Here is a 19,918-nt window from a genome sequence, read left to right as displayed (position 1 = left end):
AAAAGCATTCTTTGTAACTATATGCAACACAATTCTAAAGTAATAAGCCCTGGATCAATAGGGTGTGAAAAAGCTTTAAAGAAGGGTTATCGCTTATATCACATTTATAAAAGCAATCCTGCCGTAGTTCAGCCCTGTATAAAGCAATTTAGTCGGCAGCATGAAAAAATATAACCATGGCGAAAGAGGATCACTCTTCAGAACTAGAAAAGGCTATAAACAGTTCAAAATCATTGTAAAGCTACGATAAAAGTGTGTGCCTTTAAAGTACGTGCCTTAAAAGCGAGGGTCTCACATGAAGGAAAAGAATTAATTCATATTACAGAGAAAGACAATTGCTTCAGTGAGTATTTTAAATAAATTTTGAAAACAAAATGCTTTTGCACATGGTCATTACACATAGCAAACAGTAATGTGATGAAAAAGCTACAAGATATTTTTTTTTCTTCTAGAACAAACACGGGTTTCACTCACCTGTCATGTACCACCCAATCAGTAGAGCTTTTTCCTGATCTTCCCACTGCGGCTGGGAATAGATTACGAGCTGATACATATTTGTATATTTTAAGACACCGTTTTACACTAAACGCGTTTGTTAGTCTTGTGGCAGGGGGCTGCGGCCCCGTCAGGCGACATTGACCCTTTAGCTTCAGCCCCCTCTTAGGCAGATGTCGAAGCAACAAATAAAGAAAGGAGAGAAATGAACAAGGAGGTAAAGAACGAAAGAAACAAATAAGGAAGGAAAGGAAGAAAGAAACAGAGATAGGGAGAGAGTGAGAGAAAGAAATAAAGGACGAGAGAGAGAAAAAGAAAGAGGAAAGATAAGTCAGGAAGGAAGGAAAGAAAGAAAGAAATAACGAGGGAAAGAAAGAGAGTTCTTAAGGCAAAAGCTCTCACCTATCAGCATTGAAGAAAATAGTTGAGAATGCGGATTTAAGAATACATTAATAACAGAAAAAAATCTCTCGTTCTCGAGAGAAACAACATAGATTTGTGGAAGTAACTTCCAGGGTTGCAGAACGTTCGGTACTGGGCCCATTATTTTTTCTGATTTCCATCATTTAAATCACATCTGATAATTCTTCTACTGTCAGATTATGCAAGGATGACTGCAGTATACAGGCCAGTGAGTACTGACAGTGACACGAAATTACACCGGGAAGATCTTGGTTGTATCACCTTTCTAACAGATGAGAAGAAGCCTTAAACACGTACCATTTAGCAAAGGAAAGCGCATTCTGAGCACGAGGTACATAGTCGTTAATTAAATATTCCAAAAGAGTCCCGCAAGTCCGGGAACAAGGGCGTCCTTCCCTGGGAAGGTCTTTTTACTCAGTATATTAATCGTACCACTAAAGAGAGCTGCTATGCTTGCCCTCGTCACTCGGATTCTTCGCGGCGCTCCTGAAGTACTTGTACTGGCAGCGTACAGATCAATAGTAAGACCGTACTCAGTATACGCGGCTATGTTGTGAGACCCCCCTTAAAGAGGCCTGAGACCGTACAGAACCGCTCCGCTAGTTTTATATTTTACCAATATTCCGGGAAACTAATGTCACACAAATGAAGCCAAGCATTGGATTCAGACCTCTGTACATGTGGAGGAAGGAAAACAGGCTGAAACTAATGCATTTAAAACTTTTGCTTGCTTGGGAGGCTTGGATAATTTCTGATAAGGTCTCTGCTATAAGTCAATCCGCAAAAGAAGTATTCGTTCGTTTGAAAGCAACCACCCTAACTGATAAAACGTGGAATCATAGCGGCAGATCTTCGAGAAGCGCTCAACAACAGCTGCCACACCGTAGGAAAGACAGCTTCGGAAACCAGATCGCCCGTCTCGAGAGAGAAGGTTACCCCAACGTCGTCGTCAGCAGTGTCACAGTGAGTCTTCTACACAAGGCAAAAAAAGGTAACAGGAATACTTTGAGCATATCAGTTCCCAGACAGCAAATGAAGGTCACTCCATATTTCCATATATTTTCTCACAACTTGAAGAAGTTAGGACACAGATGTGATGTGAAGGTTCTTTTCTCCGCCCCCGTAAGCTGTCTAATATTTGCACTGTCCTGCCCAGGAAGTGAGAGTCATGGAGAAAGAGGAATGAAAAATGTTACATCGAATGCGCCACCAATGTTGTGCATAGCATTCCTCTTAACTGTGATCGCATATACATCATACAAATGGGAAAGGGCATCAACGACGAACTTCTTGAACATAAAAGGACAGTAGGACGGACGGACGGACGGACGGACGGACGGATGGATGGATGGATGGATGGATGGATGGATGGATGGATGGATGGATGGACGGACGGACGGACGGACGGACGGACGGACGGACGGACGGACGGACGGACGGACGGACGGACGGACGGATGGACGGGCGGACGGACGGACGGATAGAAGGTGGATGGATGGATGGATGGATGGATGGATGGATGGATGGATGGATGGATGGATGGATGGATGGATGGATGGATGGATGGATGGATGGATGGATGGATGGATGGATGGATGGATGGATGGATGGATGGATGGATAAGGCTCAACCCTTTAAATCGGGCGGTGACTCAAGCCACCTAGCCATGACTTACGAAATTTTACTCATTTCTTGATTTTAGCCACCAATCACATAACCTTCGCTTGGTTAGTTCTACCCGCTTAATATCTGCTTTCTCTTCCCCGTCCCTAAACCCCAATGCCTTGGATAAATCAGCCCCGCTGCTTTCCACTGTAGGGTTAAGACCTTTACGGAAAAGTATCAAGTGTTCAGCCGCTTCCTCCTCCTCTCCACACGCAACGCACAACGTGTCTATCTCGTGGTACCTGGCTCTTAATGTCTTAGTCCGCAAAACTCCCGTCCTGGCCTCAAACAACAAAGATCTTCCCTTACAATTATCATAGATATTTTCTTTGGCAATTTCCTACTTAAAGATCCTCTATGATCCCAGTGCCTATTTTGTCAGCATCCCTGTTTTCAACAGAGCCCACTCTGTTTCTTGAATTTTTTTCTTAACCAATAATTGCTGATTTGACCCCTACTGCTGTCCAGATACAACAAACGAATGACGCCGCCTGCCAAGCATACTGTGACACAAATGCAAACCTTTGTTGAGAATGCCACAATTTTACCACATGCAAAATGTAAACTCCAGAAAGAAGGAATTGAGGTCTATCATGTTACTGACACTGGTGACAAATGCATTAGCGGTCCTTTAATTTTACTGCTGAACAAAAAATATAACATTCTTAGATCGACTGATTTTGCTGTACCTCATGTCTCTGTTACCCCGCGGAAAATCCGTGGCTGTTTTTTTTCAACTGGCCTAATCCTCGCTTCGAGTGTCTTTAACAGCGTTTTACTTTGTGATTTTGCCCTACTGACTTACCTTTTGTCGTTAGTGAGTTGTTTTGGCATATGGTTTTCATGACACCGCCTTTGGTACGATGAAAAGATGGAACGCGTTGGCCGGCTTTCTAGATTGTGTTTTGTTCTAACAACCCAAGGGCTGTTAGAAGGCAGAACGAAGTCGTGGATGATTATTTCTTCCACTTTGTCCTGGAGTGCTTGGCGCTCTCGCGACGATACATGTTCAGGCTTTTTGACACAATGTTCTAGCGTGTTCGTGAGTTAAAATGTGGCGCTTAGATATCGGCGTTTGTTGGACATTTTGCGATTGCAAAAAGCACTCGCTCTAACTTTGAAGAAGGCTGCGGTTCTGGTGTTGTCTTTTCCGGCGCATTGCTGGGTTTAAGTCAAAGGGTTCATGTGGTCTTGGTTAGACGAGCCCTCAATGGATGTAAAAAGCACGGCGAAGACGTCTGACATGTCGGCTAGTTCTCTCAAGAAAGCAATTGCGATGCCTGCGATGATGTGTCAGCAATCTTCGCAGAAGTTCGTCCCGAGCGCCTGAGCTCGTATATTCCGAAAAAATGGCAATCCATCTTGGGACGTCGATACCTCTGTCTAAGAGCAACAATGTGTTTCCTAGAATGTTGCCTTCAACTCGCTTGGTACCCTCGGCAACTACGGCGACGATGACGCTTGATCGGTTGACCCGCTGCCCTGTACCTGGAGGACACTCAGTGCGACGTGTTGCTTCAACGTTGTTTTCGAAACTACGGCTTTATCCTTGGAAAGCGTGGTGACCTTGGATCGAACAAAGATAATCGCTTGATTCTCGGTCACTCTCTTCTACGGGGGTCGGGGGAACCTTCTTCGCACTGCCGCTGCGTAGCGCTCTGTCTCGCAGGCTTTAAAGGGCTACTTTAGCCAGTGGTCCAACATTATGGCCGCTTTAATCGCAACGCCAAAGTTATTTGTTGGTGTCAGGCCGCGTTTGATGTCGCACAAAAAGTGCCATACCATGAACTGATGATTAATGTCGATTCAGTGGAACTGATTTCGGCACAAGCATGAGGCCGGTAGGTCCATCGTAGAAAACAAAAACTCTCAGGACAATCTTCATCTTTCATTCGTAACGTCCAAAAAGGAACCGCTATGCTCCTTGGTTTCGGTAACAGTTGGCTTCCGTCATGCGCGCCCAAATCTAGTCAACCCTTTTCGTCTCGAACGGTGGGCTTGTACTTTATTATGCAACCTTCCAGTACACAAGTAAAGAAACTGAAGTTCATAAAAACCCTAGCTTTTAGTTTGTGATGTTTATGTGGAGTAGTGCCTGAGCCATTTATCGCACCAGTCAACGATCGATTGCAAAAAAAGCGCCATGTTTCAATGCAATCGACGAAAAACGAATCCGCCAGGCTCGCTACAATCGCAAGTAAGGGGGCTCAGATATTTCATACAGAAGAAAATTCTCCAGCATTATAATAGGAAACAATGCCTGAAGCTAGAGTGCAGTTTCTCAGCTGTACACATGAGACCATTGTACAGGCGCTCACAGAATAGTTCGAAACGCCGGACCGGCGGCCACTCGCCGGCGAAGCGCGCCGCAGTAAAAATACGGAGACAGACTGCGCCTTTGCGGCCTCCCTAACTAGCGAGCATGCTTCTCTATAGTGAACCTAGAATAGAGCTGCCTTGCTCCAAAGAGGCTAGTGCTAGGGGCTTCTTACCTTTGAGAAGGAGGCTGGGCGAGTGGTGTCTGTGACGCGCTGCGTGTTGACGCGCTGTCCACCGCAATCTCTGACTCGCGCGGCTTGCTTGGGTTGCGCTGACTCCAGTTTAGGCATTAATTTAGCGAGACAGGCACGCTCTCTGTCACTGGCGCTATTGCTCATATTCTAGAACACGTAAGCCGGGTCTGGGAAATCTCACTTCTTGAGCGATTACTCGCTCATTTAAATTTTCTGTCGTGAATGAAAGCGCCATTTCAGAAAAATAGCGAGGGTTCGTTGGGTGGTGTGAGAGAATAGTAATAAAATATTTCTTTTCAATAAATTATGTGTTGTATTTCTCGGCACATATTTCATGCACAAAACTTTCTGCAGCCGGCTCTTATTAGTCGTCTATACAAGGTCCCTGAGGTCTATACAAGGTCCCTGAGGTCGTACGAGTTGAATGCAAAACAGTTGCCGCGTCAGGCACAGAAAAGCAGAGCTACCTTTCAGTTGTTTCTTTTTTGCTGTTCTGGAGAAAAATAAGCCCAGTGTGATTTCTGCTGTGCATCTGCACAGTTACCCCCATACTAATGCCTAGGTGCTTACTGGTTTCCGGGTTGAAAGAGTGACTCCAAGTGATGAAGCAGGGCATGGCACTGGAGGCTCACACTCGTCTCTGAACGGCCAGCCACATCTAGTACAGCGGCCTGGACTACGAACGGCAGGCTTGCCATGCTGATGAGAGTCAAGCTGCCGGATCTCTCTTCACCGCCACAAAGAGATCGCACCTGCAGCACGTGTGTGGTAAGAACAAGCGGCCAATATTATGTAAGAGATTAAAACTCAACGAAAGCGCAAAACCCTAGTTCTTAAACTGACAAGGACCCAGAGTTGTATTAGACGAGCCACAGGTCCTGCCTTTAAGAAGTCATATGAATGCCTCCTTTTCCTTGAACTGTCCGAAACATCGCAAAGATGGAGTGGACAATGAGAAGGAATACTTGCAAGACGGGCGCTGACTACCAACTGATTCATTTGCTTCACAGCGACATATTTTAAGGTACAACCATCGCCCATGCCCAACATCCACCATACGATGAAGCGATGAACGTATATTTCGCCGTGCATTCATTGCTTACTAACCGCACGCGCCTCAGTTCTACACAGCAAAACAAAAACAAGAAAATTGCTATGAAATTGGCTCATAACCTGTAATAAACATCAGATAACCTGTGTTTATCACTGCAGAATCCTAAACCTCTTAGCCATGTTGAGTGAAAAGAGAAGAAAAAGGCGACAACAAGGCACCAGTGAAGAGAGTTAAAACCATTCGGAGCAAAGCATTGTCAAAAATGACAAAAAAGCGATCCCAGTCGATGGGTAATCAACACACATGAAAATCGCAGAAAAGAAGGGAGGAATCACCATCCCCAAAAAAGAAGCAACCTACAAGTGTCCGTGCAGATACTACAGCTCTTTTATCAAAGCGGGAAGCCGAGGGTGTGCTGGCACACTTCCCTTACGCTTTAGGGATAAGAAAACCGTGGATAATGTTTGGCTTCAGTTTGTCTTCAGGCTGTTCAAAAAACTTGGTTTTCCTGAAGAGCGGCTTACAATCACAACTGTTATAATGGTATGCGAAGAAACCGCCGGAGATATTTTTACGTTAAATTTGTGTTCTTAAATGCTCTATCTTTATTGTATCTTCACGTTTGTACTTTGTAAAAACCATTGGAAGTAAGTGGGATGTCATAGATAAGATTGCTCCTGCATTTTGTGTACCTTGTGTCGGGCTTGTACGGGCTGAAAAACCACGTTGATTTCATATCTACTTGCCATCTTCTTAATATTGTGCGACAGCCTGTGGAAATGCGGAAAAGCCTGGCTGTTCGCTTCGCGCTTTGCTTCTTCCGTGCATCTTTCGTGCTTCGCTTTTTGTCTGTGCTTCTTGTTTTGTAAAGCAGGCTTTCAGAAATGCTGGAAATAAACGCACTTAGACAACCAGGGCTACTAAGGGAAGTCAACGAAGCTTTGGCTCAAAAGCTGCGGGCCGCTGCGGTGGCTCAGCGGTTATGGCTCTCGGCTTCTGACCCGAAAGATGCGGGTTCGATACCGGCTGCGGCTGTCGAATTTAGATGGAGGCGAAATTCTAGAAGCCCATCTACTGTGCAATGGGAGTGCACGTTAAAGAACCCTAGGCGGTAGAAATTTCCGGAGCCCTTCACTACGGCGTCCCCCATAGCTTGAGTCGCTTTGGGACGTTAAACCCCCATAAATCAAATCAAACCAATCAAAATGTGCGGGCAAGATTTACTAAGAGCTTCCTGATGATTAGTGCTAGCTACAGCCCGTTTTAGCGCTATGGAAAGGTAGTGCGCTTTTCTTGGACCTGGCGTGGTACCTCCAGCCCACATGTGACTCAGAAAACCTAACGATGACATCTAAAACTGCATCGCGTTGTCAACAGGAAACACGCAGGTGAACTTGAGTTCACCTGGCTATGAGCTGTATATGAGTAGGATTTTACTAGTGGTAGTCACTATGCTCCCAGGTTGCACCTGTTGTAAGAAGGCAAGGTAGGCAGTCGTCTACGCAGCGGCACACCTTTCTCACATGTAGGCAAGTAAATGTTTCTTGAATCCTTCGTTTCATCGCTGACAAGCATATCTCGCACAGCACTGGAGCAACTGAGGAACCTGTATATATTCGGGACTTCTGTACATAACACTGATCACCGAAGCTGATCGCTACGATTTCTAGATAGAATTAAAGTATATATGAGTAAACTGACAGAAATGAAGCGGGGCGCCTCATAGAGGTCGAAGAAACTGGCATCAAAGCATTGCGAAACTACGAGCTGGTGCGCGAGGTGTTTTTACGATATAGGACCGCCTTGCTTTCTAGCTCTTACATCGAAAGTGCTCAGTGTGGCCGCTGCTGTATTCGCGAAGAAATGCTGCAAAATCAGCAACGATAATTTTGAAAGTAATTAGTTTTGAATTTTAACAACGCGTAAAAATATGTCAAGCAAGCCGCAGTACTTTATTCTTGTCTGAGAGAGTTTGTGCTACGGCAATGATGTTCAAAGAAAAGTAACGCAATAGTAATTGATTACTGTCCTGTAATTGTTCAGCTACTCTCCTGCGGCAGCAACTGACCGCTGTAATGAGGTGCATCTCAGATGGTGTAATTGTAATTCTAATTGGTTACTTACTTTTGGTAACGTGTTCAAAACTGCAGTAGCGATATGAGCTCCACCCGAGATTATGAGTGTAAAGCCGAAGAGGGAGCCATTAACGCTATCGCGTCATTTTCTTAAGGCGGAGCTTATGCCACCCCTCAAGGTTTTCTCGTTTCTCTTGTTTGTTCTCAGCAATTTTGCAGGTATTTCTTTTCTCGCTTTTTCCGTTTTGCCCCTCGTTCTACGAAATAAATGCTCAGATAAAGGTCTCCCTGTCCCGTCTCTCCCGCAGTGCATCTCTTCGCGTCCCTTCCGAGATCTAGCTTGAGCGCGTGCACGCCGATCCTTCTTTACTTGCAGCGAGGACTTTGTTCAGGCAGTCGGTGCGTGCAACGCGCGTGAGGCCAGTGACGTATGTGGCCCGGTCTCATACAACGAGTGAGTGCCCCAAAGGTACGCGGCCCATGCCCACCCGCACTGGCGGCACCACATCGCCCGTTGTGACTACTGATGCGACAGGATTAGGAGCCTAGGCCGCCGCGGTGGCTCAATGGTTAAGGCGATCAGCTATGGACCCTAAGACGCGAGTTCGATCCCGGCCGTCGCGGTCTAATTTCGGAGAATAAAAACGCTAAAGACATCTGTAGTGTCCGACGTTTGTGCACGTTAAAGAACCAAAGGTGGTCGAAATTACGTGCAGCCTTCTACTACAGCGTCCTCCATAAGCTGAATCGGTTTGAGGCGTTAAGCCACAAAGGCCAACAAAACCTATCAATCAAATAAAATAAAATCAAATCTTTATTTTCCACCAGGTGCTACAGATGGAGAGGCTACGGAAAAAAAGCTGCCAATTGGCAGCTTGACGATTCCGCAGACCCATATATAAGGCAGCGTCTAGACAGCACCAGAGCATAGACAAGCGATAAACAAATCAAGGCACTTGATCAAAGCAAAATAAAAGAAAAATTCCTGAGCCAGATCAATCAAACACCGTCAGCACAAAAGACTGAACAAGCGATAAGCATATCAAGACACTTGATAAATGCAGAAGAAAAGAAAAAGTCCTGTGCTAGATAAAACAAACACCAGAATAGATGAAATCAGGTTAGTCAATGAGCAAACAGCTCTCTAAGTGTAACAGTGGAAAACCTAAATAAATCAAAATTCAGCGACTGATAATAGTTTAAAACAGATGGCAGAGAAAAACACAAATGCTCCATACCAGAATTCAAGCGTGGTACAGCAACCTTCCCGTTTTCTCCACGTCTAGTATTATAACATTTCTCATTTTCTTTCTAAATGTGCCAATGCATCAAGGCTATGAATATTTTTTTTTTCACTTCATATTTAAACCTAGCCCACATACGGTAGCGTTATAGCTTGTGCGCTGTAATAACATGTGCCCTGTAAAAGAATTCTGCAGTGGTTGCATTATAACCAGCATTGTACACGTGGCGTAGATACCGTTTTTGCATATGGAATATTTTTTTCTGTTAGAGAAAGTAGTTGTGCCCCAGACAAGTTGTTGGCAATAGTTGACATGTGGATAGAAAAGAGAAATATAGACCAATATTTTCGTTTTAGTAGAAAGCATGTACCGGAGACGACCGACTACACCGGTTATTCGAGCAAGTTTGGCTAATACAAAATTCACATGCGATTCCCAGGACAGATTGGCAGTGAATATAACGCCTAGACATTTAAACTGGTCAACAATGTCAACAGGATGAGAGTTTAAAGCAATATCGGCATGAGGAGGAACAGGTTTGTTTTTCAGCCGGAAGACAACTGCTTTTGTTTCATTTTCGTTAATCTTCATATAATTCGATAAGGACCATTGCTGCAGTTTGACTATGGTAGCATTGCAATCAGTGATAAGTTTATTGATGTCACTACCAGAAGAAAATATAACGGAAAAAACCCGGCCCTGTATTCTATTAAAAAATGCAGGAAAAAACGGTATTGTGGCCAGTCATATAATTCGTCGACCGGTTTAGACAGTTATGTTGTCATCACGTAACGTGATGTGCCGCCCTGCAGCCTCTTGCCCACCCCCTCTTTCCACGTGCATCGAATAAAACGGAAGCCTCATCGCGGAAAAGACCCGGTGAGCTGTCAAGTCAGTGTTGAGGTATGTCCTAAAATTCACTGATTGGTCGAGTTATGAAGTCATCAGGTAGCCTGACGTGCCAAATTCCACCTCCCCGCCCTCGTCCGGCGGTGAGGTCTGTCTTAAACTTCGGTTATTATACTGCTATCGAATTCTCCACGTGTAATGAAATTGAGCGCAATTAATGTGTTTTCTTCCTTGCCGACAATGTCCTTTCTGGGTGACTACTGAGCATGCTGGGATGGAGGGGGAGCCATTTGGGGAGCACGAGGGTGCCGTTAGCTCAGGGCTTCGAGGTTAGCTGACCGTATGCTGCCTCACGAAATCTAAACCAGCCCAGTAATGTCCAAGTACTCCACGAAGGGTGAAACGGCTGGAAGGAGGCAGCGGCAGGGGAACAGGAGGCGTCGTCCTGTGTCGATTGGTAAGGCTGGATGCACCTGTCCTGCAGTCGCCTTTCATTGGCTATTTATTGGCCGTCGCTGGAAGTTTTGCTGCGCTCTTCACGGCCCCATTCTCTGGTGCAGTTCATTTTAGTAGCTGCCATGAAGAGTACCAGACTGACCCGGGTATTCCCAGTGATCGGCTAAAGCATGTGTGTGTGGCCCGTATAATAGCTCATGCGTACATTCTTGCCTACTCATAACTTCGGAGTGCGAATCTTAAATGAACCGCGCGGGTCGACACAGCTGAAGCCACCCCCATAAACAATAGCTTGCGGCTAGTACGACTAAGTAACATCACCACGTAACGGCTATAAGCCAAAATAACTCAAATGTTAAAACTGCAGATTATGAGGGTGAGGGCGGGTGGCAAAGTGAGGTGAGGACCACCGAATTTTACGAAGTGAGGGCACCGCTACAGAGGGCCAGCGAATTTTACAAAATGAGGGTGAGGGGGCCAACACTTTAATGGTGGGGAACGAAAGCCGAAAATGTTGGTGTTTGCCGATCTCTGCTCGCGGGCTTATCTATCGATAATTGATGCGGAGTGTTCGAAATGAAAGTAGTTCGAAAACATAGCGCCCTCAATGGAAGAACTCGAAGAGAAACTGAGGCTCCTCCTCAAGGACATGATGTCAAAACGTTAATAGGTTAATGCCCACATTTGCGGAACTGGTTATTCTCGACTTTGCATTCGCAGATCCATGGGCGTCAAACCGCTCCCGGCTGCGTGGTGCAGCGGATAAGTGATGCGCCAATGCCCTGCGACAGCAGGTGCTGCCACCGGTGGGACTTATGCGACCCAGGTTGCTCTTTATTTCTTTCTTTTTCATTGTACCACAGCGCTTGTGCGGCATTACAGGGGGGGGGGGGGGGGTCAGAAAATACAAGGGAGGAGCGTAAATGCAGGAATTACATCGGCAGTTAGAAATACCCAACAATAGGATCAGTTCAGCATAGAAACAAAAATAGTTATTTGATACGACAGTTGGAACAGCGCTATCAAGTCGAATTCATTTCCTGATACCTCGGAGAAAAAATGACATTTTGAAGAGGTCTGCTACACAGTACATTTCTTTCATCTTGTACCTCTGAATTATACGCGACGAAATGTAATTTGGACTCAGCATGTACCGACCGGGTTATATACCTGATTTTGGAATGGAAGATATTGTGAAATAATCTCATACCAAGGAGTTTTCTTCGTTTTCAATCGTGTCCCAGCCAAGGCTGTCTTTTGCAGATGTTACACTGAACTTCTTTGAGTAGTTGTTAACGACAAAGCGGACTGCCATGTTCTTTACTTTTCCTATGTTAGGAATATTACTCACTGTGCACAGATACCACAATGTGCGCCCATTATCAAGTACAGACCTCACAGACGTCTTGTATAATAGTGTTTTTGTTTCAGCAGGCAACCGCTTCGTGTTTCTGTGGATTAACCCTAAAACTGTGCAGGATTATGCTGCAGTAAAATCAAGATGTCGATTCCACGTGAGATTGGCTGTTATGTACACGCCTAGATATTTTTGCTCAGTCAATGGCTTTAATTTTGTTCCATTAATATTATAAGCATATTAAGGAGATGTTTTTTTTTCAAGTGAAGCACATGTACACTGTTTTGTTTAGGTTAATTTGCATGTAGCTTGTAACGCACAATACGGCAACCCTATTTAAGTTTTCCTGCAACTGTATGCAGTAATTTAGATTAACAATTCACCTGTACATCACATAATCGTCCGCGAATAGCCGTACAGTAGAGGAAATACAATCACAATTGTCATACACATAAATTAAAAACAACAGTGAGCCCAGAAGGAACCCTTGCTATACAACAGAACACACACCGACACCATTCGACTGCCCTCCATTTATAAGTACCTGTTGGCTTCTTAAATTAAAATACTCTATTATCAGGTTAATAACTGATTCATGGTAGGTAGGAAAAACTTTATTGAAAATGCCGGCAACCGACGGTTTGACGCGTCGTGACGTTGGCCAAGCGTCGACCCGGGGTTATGCCCTCCTCTGCACTACCCCCGTTCGGCCCGTTTGTGGTGGGTCGTGAGGCTTGTGCTTTTCGAGCGCACCCCGGGCCTGCTGGACGGCGCATAGTTGAATGTCCTTGTCTGCAGACTGCACTGCACTTTGAAGTTCGGGCGGGTATATCCTGGAGGTAGCCTCGGTCGGGAACCTGGCACAGTCCCACATGATGTGCCATTGGTCCGCCGGACCAGCTGCACAAACATTGCACACATCGCTCGGATAGAGTTCTGGGTGAAGTACGTGTAGCACTGCCGGGGCGAGGAGTGACCCGGTCTGTATCTGTCTTAGGATGACGGCCTCCTCCCGACTGAGTGCCGGGTGGGGAGGCGGCATTGTCCGTCGAGCTAGGCGGTAACACATGGTAACTTCGCCATAACTGGTTACGCGGTCCTTGGTTTCGAACCACCACACGGAACGGTCACTCTCGGGGGCGCGGAGGGTAAGCGCTCGCGCCGCCGAATGGGCCGTCTCGTTGTGGTTCAGCGAGGATGCACACTCGCCCGCGTGCGCCGGGAACCACTTGATACGGATGGTGCTGCGGCGGTCTTGGGGCTGGAGCTTGCCGGTGATGGCGGCCGCCGGCGCGCTCACTCGCCCCTTGGCAAAGTTGCGCACGGCGTTCCTCGAGTCACTGAGCACGGTGTGACACTCGGCCTCGGAGATCGCCAGAGCGATGGCAACCTCCTCGGCGTCTGTGGCGTCCGTGCACCGCACGCTCGCTGCCGTTGTCGTGGTGCCGGTAGCCGCCGCAACGACCACTGCCGCGAAGCCTTCTCGTTTGTATTCCGCTGCGTCCACGTACCGGGCGTGCGGGTCTTGGGCGTGTTTCTCGATGAGGGCCTTGGCCCGTGCCTGCCGCCGTTCTTGGTTGTATTCGGGGTGCACGTTCTTCGGGATGAGGTCCACATGGATGTGAGCCCGCGCCTCCTCGCTGATCTCGCATGGTTGCCGGCTGGGGGTTCGGGGGTTGTAACCCAGGGATGTCAGTATACTACGCCCCGTCTTGGTGGTAGAGAGGCGCTCCATTTGCGCGGTGAGCTGCGCCTCGGCTATTTCTTCTAGGGTGTTATGGACGCCGAGCTGCAGGAGCCGAGCCGTACTCGTGGTCTCCGTTAAGCCCAGCGCCGTCTTGTAAGCCCGTCTGATCAGCGTGTTGATCTTGTTCCTGTCAGTGACCTGCCAGTTGAGGTAGGCCGCAACGTAGGCGATGTGACTGATCACGAACGACTGGACGAGGCGCACGAGACTGTCTTCACGCATGCCCGCCCGTCGTGTCGAGACTCGGTGTATGAGCCGGATGGCGTCCATTGCCTTGGTGGTAAGTTTGTTGATGGTCTCGTCGTTGCGGCCGCTCTTGTTTAGCAGCAGGCCCAGGACTCTGATCTTGGGAACTTCGGGGATGCGTTGCCCCGATGCGGTCATGATCTTGATGTGATCGCACTCCCGAGGGGGAGCGCGTTTCCGTCCCGGTCGTAATGGTGTGAGGACGAACAGCTCGGATTTGGCGGGCGAGCACACTAGGCCGGTGCCGTCAAGGTGCTGCTCGATGGCGGTAACCGCGGCTTGTAGCTGTTGCTCGATGCTGGCGTCGGTGCCGCCGGCCACCCACAGGGTAATGTCGTCAGCGTAGATCGTATGCCGGACGCCGGTCCCCGCTACTGCCCTCGCTACCCCAATCACAACGAGGTTGAAGAGCAACGGCGAGATGACCGAACCCTGCGGGGTACCCGTGCTACCGAGCTTGCGTTCGGGGAGCCTGAGGTCTCCGGCGTGCAGTTCCACCGTGCGGTTGGTCAAGAAGTCTTGGATGTAATTGTAGCTCGTTACCCCCATGTTGAGTCGTGATACTTGTGCTAATATGGCTGAGTGTTTGACTTTGTCGAATGCGCTTTGTAGATCGAGCCCCAGAATTACTTTGCTGTCTTGTGTCTTGTTGTCGATGATTTCTTGTTTTAGTTGTAGCATGGCGTCTTGTGTGCTGAGTCTGTGTCGGAAGCCGATCATCGTGTCCGGATAGATGCCTTCCTTCTCCAGGTATTCCTGCCACCGGTTGGCCACCACGTGCTCCAGCACCTTGCCCACGCAGGATGTAAGCGAGATGGGACGCAGGTTGCCGATGTCCGGTGGTTTGCCCGGTTTCGGGATCAGGATTGTTCTTGCCGTTTTCCACTGTCCGGGGAGCTTGCCCGAACGCCAGCATTCGTTGAAGTAACGGGTTAGTGCCTCGATCGATGCATTGTCGAGGTTTCGTAGCACCTTGTTGGTAACGAGATCGGGGCCGGCTGCTGAGCGGGTGTTGAGCTCGTGCAGCGCTACTCGTACCTCTGACACGGTAATGTCTCGGTCGAGCCACGCGTTGGGCATCCCCCCGTACGGCGGGTGGATTTCCGTTGGCGTGTCCGGCAGATACTTGGCTTCCAGGCTCTTGATAACGGCGTCTTTTCCTTGTTGTTGTGTGGTGGTGTGCAGGAGGCGGGCGAGGCGGTCGCGCTGGTGTGACTTGGTCTTGGTTTCGTTTAGGAGGTGCCGAAATAGATTCCAGGTGCAACCGCGATGCAGTTGCCTGTCAGCTCGGTTGCAGATTTCGTTCCATTGCTGACGGCACAGGACCTTGCAGTGGTGTTCAATGGCCCTGTTTAAGTCGGCTACCTTCTTTCTCAATTTGCGATTCCACCGTTGCCGCTTCCAGCGCGCCTGTATCGAACGTTTGTCCTCGAACAGATGGGCCAGGCGGCTATCCATGGCGATGACGTCCTCGTCCGTTTCGATGGTTTTGGTGGCCGAGTGCACAGCATCGCAAAGCTCCTCCGTCCAGGTTTAGATGTCTGTGATGTCTTGTGCTGTGGTGGGACGTCCCTTACGGAAGCCGTCCCAGTCCGTCCACTTGTGCATAATGGTGTTGCCCCGGAATTGGTTCGGTATCGTAATTTCGAGGATGTAGTGGTCGCTGCCTAGGTCGACGCCGGTGTTGTGCCACGTTACTTTGCCCGTGTGGTAGTTCTTGATGAACGTAAGGTCTGGTGTGGTGTCTCGTGCTACGGAGTTGCCGATGCGGGTGGGATGAGCGGGGTCCGTGATCAGGGCACAGTTGTGGTCCAGGATATCTTGTAATGGGTCCCGTCCCTTGGCCGTATCCTTCACGTAACCCCACGCTCGATGGGCGGCGTTGAAGTCCCCTCCGATCAGCAACGTGTTGTCTTTGGCTTGGGTGCTGGCTGTGTGTAGTAGGGTCTTGTATTTCTGTGTTTGGTGCTTGGGGTTACTGTAGATGTTGGCGATGAACAGGCTGCCTTTCCGTTTGTTTGGGATGATTTCGGTGAAGGTATATTCCACCCTGCTGCGGCCGTGTTTGAGTTGGTGCTCGATGAACGTGAGCCCTTTGCGGACGAACGTGCAGACGCCCCGTCCCTCCGCCGGGCTAACATGAGCGCGATACCCAGGGAGGGTGGGGGTCACCGTCGCCGTTTCTTGCAGCAGGATGATGTCGGGTTTCTTGGTTACTGTGGTGATGTGTTGTTGCAGCACTGCTCTCTTGCTGTTGTAACTGTTGCAGTTCCACTGCCAGACCGTAAGGCCCGGTAGCGATCCTATTGTGGCTTGGGGCTGGGACATGATTGTGTCGGAGTTGGGGCTTGCGTCTCTTCTTGAAGGTATGGGTGGTTGGAGAATTGCGCCACAAAGGTTGGGCTGCGTACTATGGGCTTAAGGGTCTGTTCAATGAAGGCGAAACGCTCTTGTATGGTGCAGAAGGACGTGGTGATCAGCTCCTCCAGCCGCGCCAGGCGTTGGTCGGTGACGGCAGCCGTGCTGGCGTAGGTGTTGGCGAACGCTTCGATTTTTGCTTCGAGCTGAGTTTCCAATTGGGTCAGGTCCCTGTACTGTCGTGATGAGGTGCGTGCTCGTTTCTTGGGGGTTGGGTCAGTGGTCTGCTCCGGCTGGGGCTCGTCTTGGGTTGTATCCATTGATTGTGTGCCTTGGTGTGATGGCGTGTCGGTTTTCTGCTCGGCGATAACGGCGGGTGTACGTGTCTCGGATGACTGAGCTGGGACAGTGGCTGGCTGGGCTCGCTGTGCTTGGAGTTCTTTCTTGGCCTCGGCTAGTTCTTGGGCGAGCCGGCGCGTGGTTTCTACCAGCGTCGCGTTGGTTGCGCGGAGTTGTTCGAGTTCCTTGTAGTAGGGGCTGGTAATCCACGCCTGCCAGCTGCTCGGCGTGGTTCGGCCACTAGTGGCGCTGCTGGAGCTAGCGCTGCTGCTTTTAACTCCGCCCTTTGCGGCGTCGGCCCAGCTGACTCTGTCACGGGAGCGCGATCGCTGAACGCCGAAGCTGTTTCCGTCAGATGAGTCACGGCCGCGGGATGCGCTGCGCGAGGCATGACGGGAAGCGTGGCGTGAGGCATGGCGCGACGCGCTGCGGGATCCACTACGGGACGCACTGCGCGAGCGGGAGCGTCCGAGGCGTGGAAACGAGCTTGATTCGAGTGCTTGCTTTTGCTCTTCTTCGGCGTTACGGCGTTCCCATCGCCGTCGCCGTACGACGTATGGAACCTTGTACTTGGCTCTGCAGAGGCGGTCCCCGGTGGGGTGTTCTTCGCCGCAGAGCTTGCACTTGGGGACACACTTGTGGCCCTCTCCTGGATTAGAAACACCGCAGGCAAGGCAAACGCGAACGTCCGGTGTGGGGCACACGTCGCGCCTGTGGCCGACCTTGCCGCATACCTTGCAAACTTCTATTTGCTTCCTGTAGAGACTGCACGGGTAGAGCGTGGATCCGTAACGCACATACTTGGGAACCTTGATACCGTTGAACACTACGATTACTGTCGTCGTGTTTCCGATACGCTTCGCCCCCGCGGCGAGGGGGTTGTACTTGGTAACAATCTGCTGCATTATTTCGGCTTCGCTGTCCTCGAGTGCTATGCCACTGATCACTGATTCATTTGTTATACGAGAACAGCTTTTCCATCAACAGCGATAGGGAAACAACATAAAAAGCTTTTGTAAACTCCAAGACCGCTCAGACAGCAACAACACCTCAAATTTAAAGCACCTGCTATATCAAGGGGGAATTCTTTAAGTTGGGTAACACAAGAAAAGCCGCTACGGAAACCGTGCTGTGGAGAACTCAACACAGATTATTTATTCAAATGCCAGTGTAAAACATATGCTCGAGAACTCTACAAGCGAAACTTGTTAAAGAGACTGGTCGGTAATTGCTAACGATATTCCGAGGTCCTGATCAGTGCACCGGTACAACATTTGCTATTTTCAAGTCTAGAAGCAAAGCGCTCTCTTGCAGTGATATACAAAAATAATGTGGAAGAATTTGGAAAAAGAATAGCGCAAGCGGAAAGCAAGGCAGACGGCAATCCATCAGGGCCGGTGGCTTTGGACTTATCGAGCCGCTGTAATATTGTCTCGATGCCGTGTTTATCGATAACAATATCATGCATTAGCCCACCGAGCAATATACCGGAATGAACTACAGTTCTGTTTTCGTCCTATGGGCAGAAAACCCAGACTTAAATAACGAGTTAAAGAATTCGGCTTTATCTAGGCTTCCATCAATAATGTCACCGTGCACGGCAAGTGGTGCAATGGAAACGTCATATTCACCATTTAATTTGATAAGCCGCAACACTTATTTGGGGTGTTCTCTGACGCGTAAATGAAATGAGTCAAAGCATGTATCCTTCGCATGTTTAAGAACGGTGTTCAATTCTTCACTTATGACTTTCGATTTTTGCTTTTGCTTTACTGAAGGATTCTTGCTGAAGGCAGCATAAGCGCTTTTTCGTTTTTCGGTTACTCTCCGTACCTCTCTTGTACACCAAGGTTTAGTTTTGCTGCGCCGCTGCATCATTACCCAAGACGGCACATACTGATCACGCAACTCAAAAACTTTTGTTTTGAATATGTTCCACAATTCCTCGTGAAGAGCAAAACCGCAAAACAGGACGGGACAGAGGCAAGCGACAACACAGGGCGGTACTGACAACTGAGCATTTATTGAAACACAGCAGAGCTTATAAGGATCAGTCGCGCGTGTAATCTGGAAAGCAATCATAAATCATAAAAAGAAGATGAAGCATGTAGAAACAATTCAATGGCAACCATGACGAAAACATTCAGTGCGGCGAAAGGAATGAAACTGAGCAAGAATGATACAACTAACCTGCGCAAAACCAAGCAAAAAACAACCTAGTGAAACGCTGACAAAAAAGCTAACTCTTTCTGAAAAATAGACACAGAAGGCGTGCTGACACACTTATCTGGCTCCGATTCCCGGATGGCAACAGCCTCGACAATTTCTCTTTCCAACTGCCCCTTTCTTCTTCCTATGATCTCTGTACAATTAAGCTTAGGATAGCAGCCCTTACAACTGCGACAATGAACGGGCAGGGCAGGTCCTCCGGGCCTACTCAAGGAGCGCGCATGCTCTTGCAGACGAATGTTTAAACAACTGCCAGTTTGTCCGATATAAAGTCGACCACAGCTGAGGGGAATCTTATAAACCACCCCCGTCGCGCATGAGACGTATTTTTTCGAATGCCTCATGCCGCAAACTACATGGGTTGAAGTCTGCTTCCTCACCAAATTAAAAAGTTTTGAGAGCTTGCAGGGCGCAGACATGACCACGTCAACGCCATATCTGCCTGAGATCTTCTTAAGATTGTGGGAAATACTGTGAAGATATGGTAAGACAACACACTTATTTCGACTAGGTGGCTCATGGGAAAAGTTGTCTTCTTTTGCCGTCTGGCGAAGCTTTTTGAGCAGCGATTCGGCCACAGATCTTAAAAGGGAGCTTGGAAAACCCGCCTTTTCGAGTCGCTCAAGTTGAAGAAGAAAACTGAGCTGCACTTTGTGATGGCATGATTTCAAAAGCGCAGACCTAAAACAAGAAGAAGCCAAGGCCCGTTTAACGAGCTTTGAATGGGATGAGTCGAACGGCAATAAAGATTTCTTCGATCTCGGCTGAAAAGCCCTGCATACATGGTCATGTTGATTAAAATCGAATCTTAAGTCTAAAAACTGGATATATCCATCTTGCGGAAGCTCAAGGGTAAAATTTAGAGAAT

The 19,918-nt window shown here is 48.3% G+C and overlaps 1 protein-coding gene across 1 annotated transcript in view; it reads right to left on the bottom strand.

Annotated features, from left to right (window-relative positions):
* The window catches only part of LOC144120348 (uncharacterized), a 96,147-nt gene that overhangs the window by 9,682 nt on the left and 66,547 nt on the right, over window positions 1-19,918 (bottom strand). Inside the window, exon 4 of the mRNA XM_077652715.1 lies at window positions 5,667-5,848. Coding sequence (XP_077508841.1) covers window positions 5,667-5,848 — 182 coding nt within the window. The remainder of the gene's footprint in view (window positions 1-5,666; window positions 5,849-19,918) is intronic.

The sequence above is a fragment of the Amblyomma americanum genome, chromosome 2, assembly GCF_052857255.1.
Source record: "Amblyomma americanum isolate KBUSLIRL-KWMA chromosome 2, ASM5285725v1, whole genome shotgun sequence".
Lineage (NCBI taxonomy): Eukaryota > Metazoa > Arthropoda > Arachnida > Ixodida > Ixodidae > Amblyomma > Amblyomma americanum.
This window is presented reverse-complemented; position numbering and strand designations above follow the sequence as displayed.